General features: G+C 33.6%; 1 protein-coding gene across 1 annotated transcript; it reads left to right on the plus strand.

Moving 5' to 3' along the window:
• The first annotated feature begins 961 nt into the window (after positions 1-961).
• LOC131037614 (2-oxoglutarate-dependent dioxygenase AOP2-like) lies at positions 962-4,445 on the plus strand. The gene is made up of 3 exons (XM_057969795.1): positions 962-1,341; positions 3,777-4,104; positions 4,188-4,445. Exons 1-3 carry the CDS (start codon positions 962-964, stop codon positions 4,443-4,445), a joined length of 966 nt encoding a protein of 321 aa, XP_057825778.1.
• Positions 4,446-4,773: the final 328 nt, after the last annotated feature.

Consider the following 4,773-nt stretch of genomic DNA (forward strand, 5'->3'; position numbering starts at 1 on the left):
CATGCTCGCAAAAGAAATTATATCCACTCCCAACTCCCAATCGACACTCCCAACTCCCAATCGACACACCCCAACCTTACCACGGCAAAACCTTGACCCCAAACACAACCACACACTAAAAAATGAAAGTAGAAATGGACCTCATAGAAAAATGGAGAAAGAATGCACAATATAACAAAGGGAATACACAGGTAAGAGACAGCCCTAACCCATGCATCGCACTAGGCCACCACCAACCAATATAAAAATTATATTTTACTATAATTAATTTTTATTTTAATATTTTCCAATATTTAACATTAGAATCTACCTATAATTTTGGTACTCTTACTATAGGTTTCCTTTCAAATCTATTATTTTATTACATTTGCAATGACTTTTCTAACTAATATATTTATTTGTTATTATCATGCTCTATTACCTCAATTATACTCTTAGGAAGATTAGCGTGAGATTGTTAAGAAACTGATAGTCATGTAACTCTACAGCACTGTACAAGGTGTTTACTGGAAAGATTAATGAAATGTTGAGCTTTTTAATTTTTTACTAAACTCTAATGAATTCTGTCTGCTTATTACTATTTTAATCTTTACAGTAAAAGGGATTATAACTTCACATTATCTGTTTATATAATGATGAATAAATCTCTAGATTATTTTTATACTATTTGTCACATCCATGGAATCTATGTAGATCTAAAGCCCAAAGTATAACAATATAAAAACATAATATTTTATGGTTTTAGACAGATGTGTTAAAGGAAGACATTACTTGTTATGGCTGATGCAATGAAGCATCTTTCTTTCTCTGTATTCCATTAGCAAGTGTCTCATTTGTCTTAACGATATGTACAAACTAGAGGGGAATATCCTATCTCCATCCTTGATACATAAGGAAGCAGTCCTACAATGTTAAGCAATACACACCTCTTACAGTTTCTTCTACAGGCAGAACATTTACAATGACAGTTGCAGGCAGTACCGATGAACCTTTTTGCCCTGTAATTGACATTTCACACTTTCCTAATGGGTTTGATGAAGAAGTAGTAGATCAGCTTCAAACCCAAAACTTGGCCGCAGCAGTACGAGAAGCCTGTGAAAAGAATGGATGTTTCACCATTGTCAACCATGGAGTTCCGTTGGATCTTCTCAAAGATGTGGAGGCCCTTCTTGAGGAACTATTTGCTCTGCCAGCAGAGGTTAAGGAAAGAGCCATCGTCTATAATCCGGATGCTCGTTCAGCTAACAATGAGACCTTCGATTTGGAGCGCCTGCCTGATTTGGCTACAATGCAGAAATTGCATGACAAGTTATGGCCGGAAGAGGGAAACCCAAAGTTCTGGTATGCCCCCCACTTAGATTTATTATCCGATTGCTTTCTAAATTTCATAATCGTTCATGATTGAATGTTTATTTCTTATTGTTTATGATTCAATTCTTGATACCATGTTTACACAGAGCTTAAGCAACAGGCACGTTTTTTTCTGTTTTTTCTTTTCAAAAACTGTTGGCACATAATTAAAAAATTCAGAGTAAAAACACCAGTGGTAGTATCAGTATCAGGTTAACAGTAACATTTCTTCTAGAGCTCAGATGGTGTCTATTCTGCCATTTCATATTAAAAAATAGTAAATTTATTATATTGTTTGTTAGATCCACTCAACTATCCGGATCATCGTTTGCTAGATTAGGTAAATTTGTCTTTTAATCTAAGCCTTACGAACTATCAAATAAAGTATAATATTTCTCAGAGCAACATCTCAGTGGTACTACATGTGGGAGACAGTATGTTTGTTTTTTCCCCTTAAATAGATCAGCTGTGGTTTAGGCTGCCGGTTTCAATTTCGAAAAATAATAAACTATTTGTGGTATGGTATGGTAGATTTAGTTATATATTACCGTATACTTATTTGTACAAACATATTTAAGGCTGTTGATGTGCAATAATTTAGGCAATACGGTACTCTATGTGGTTTAGTGTAGCTTATATGTAGATTTGTTGATAAATTAAAAGATGTAGGATTTAGTGAATTTTAAAAATGAGTAAAGGTTCTGATGTTACATGTAAATCTGTTATTCCAACAAAATTTACGAATGTTAGTGAACTTTGAAATCAACATGTTCAGCTATGTTCAAAATGACAGTTAATGCATATGACAATTCACAGATACATGTAGATCTATCATTACAAATTAATATGCAGGTGTTTAATTGACTTAAAGGACAATAATGTTGATAGGTCTTCTAAATTTTTGAAAATGTTTTGGTTTCAAGCTGTTTCGAACTGATAGATCTGTTATTGTTTTCGCACAGTTAGTCCATTTCTAATTCACCCCCCCTCAGTGCTACTAGTTTTCTGTTGTATTCTTGTCTTCTGTTTGTATGTTCTTTGCTCTTGTTTTCTGTTGTATTCTTGTCTTTTGTTTGTATGTTCTTTGCTCTTGTATTCTTGTCTTTTGTTTGTATGTTCAGTGCTAGTAGTTTTCTGTTGTATACTTGTCTTTTGTTTGTATGTTTTTTGCTCTTCTTTCATGTTGTCGTATGACTGTCTGAGTTCTTTCTTCAAATTTGTAAAAGTGTGTTAGGGCTTCAAAATCCCTATTTTGTATTCATAAGTTCAATCAGAAATGTGTTTATAAATGTAAGCAAGAATTTTGAAACGGTTTAAATTCATGAATAATCTGGAATAAAAAAACAAAATAATCAAAGAAGAAAATAAGTCTCCCAAGAAACGAGAGAGAGACCAACAATCCACAGCAGAACAAGCAGAAAACTTTCAACCAGAAATATTTATCTATATAATTTTCTGAATTTTAAACATAGGGCAAATGCGAGAGAAATTAAATATCCTTTTTTTTTTAAAATTCAACAAGAAGAAATGCAGATTGTTTGAAACAATGGGTATTCCGGTTTGTCTACTTTTGCATTAGGGGTATCATGAACTTTATATGCCCGTGCTCTCTAATTATTTTACTTGGTATTGTAATCAGAATATGGAAAGTTTTGGGGGCTTTTGATTCGTGCTGTATAAATGTTTAATATGGACCAAGTGGGTCTTGATGGACAAAGAGCCAAAGACTGCTTATATATTTTTCTATTCATTTATATAGAACTGGTATGCATTTTAAAGTCGCCTGTTCTGGCTATTAATGGCTGTTTGTCACAGCATTGCAGCAAATGTCTATTTTCTGCTCTGAGACACCAGCACACTCAAAATCTCCCTCTTGTCTCCCCTGTTTTTGGCTATTACTTTTCTACTGCTCTTCTCAGTCTCTTACCATCAAAACTGTTCTGCTCTTCCTATAAATATGTTCGTCATTTCATGATGAAATATTCAGATTTTTCTTATTTATATATTTTATTATTTTATTTTTTGCAGTTTGAATTTGTGAACTTTCTTTAAGAACACAAATTTTCCACCACTAGATCAATTCAGATTGTATACAGTGACTAACCTCTAGACTGTATGAGCTAAACAATAATGTTAAATGTATGGTGAATCTTAAACTGAAAGAAAAGATAAACTCTTACACCACATGCACACAACCATCCACTACAATATTGAAAAGCCATACTATTCAACATTACAAAATCGTTTTCCATCTTAATGATTAATTTTAGATCAAATATTAAAAAAGAATTATTATAAATGAAGAGCATATGATTGTTTATAACAAAGTACCATGTCTTCCAGACCGTTTGCTTGATATGATAGTTCTTACTGTTTAAAATTCAGAAGCAATATGCCTTCTGATAGAGTTTTCTTGTGCATGGCAGTAACATCATGAGCGCTTTCATATCAAGCCTTACAGAACTGCACAAGAAGATGAGTAAAATATTTCTTGCCAGCCTCAATCTGGACGTCAAGTCACTGTTCCATTCCGATTTTGAAAAATGTTATTCTTTTATGGGTATAAACCACTACACACCTGGGGACAAACAAATAGACGAGGAGGTTATGCATCCACATACAGACATTGGATGCTTCTCAATGCTTTACACTAACAATACCCCAGGTCTTCAAGTAAAATCAAAGGAAGGGAACTGGTTGGACGTTGATCCTGTACCTTATTCATTTGTTGTTATGGCAAGTGATCTCCTCAAGGTCTGAAATTCTTTTCACCAGACCCGTTAATTAGTTCAAATACATTTTTCTGTTGTTCATAAACTAAATGGAGTTGAGTGCAGGTATGGACCAATGGAAGGTATCACAGTACAGAACATCGAGTTGTTTATAAAGGATGGAAGGAACGTATGTCTATTGCCTATGCCGTGCTCTTTTCAGATGATCTGCTGATTTCGGCACCCTCAGAGCTTGTGGACAAGAAGTACCCAAGACGCTACAAGCCTTTCACTTATCAACCCTTCAAGGCGGCTTATACCATTAACTACAAAACTAAGGAAGAAAAGCTTGACAAATACATTGATGTATATGCAGGCATATAATATCTCTGCTTTATCCATTTCCATGCATAAGACCAGGGTCACTGACTTGCTGGTATCTTGCTTCTAGTGTGCAATAGGTATTTCGATGTTGTCAGTTCTACTGGTTAACTCTATTATCATCTATGTGTATATATATATATGATACTTCAGCTTTTCTAATTAGAAAACATGCACTGTGTTTTAAGCTTTGTTTTCATTATGAATAGTAGTAGTTGGACTGGCATTTTAGTCGATTTATTCTTTTGTATTAGAAGTTCATAATTGATATGTAATATTAATTTTTTTATTTTTGTTAATCGATATATATTTATATTAGCATTTAAAAGTT

Source organism: Cryptomeria japonica, chromosome 11 (genome assembly GCF_030272615.1).
Source record: "Cryptomeria japonica chromosome 11, Sugi_1.0, whole genome shotgun sequence".
NCBI lineage: Eukaryota > Viridiplantae > Streptophyta > Pinopsida > Cupressales > Cupressaceae > Cryptomeria > Cryptomeria japonica.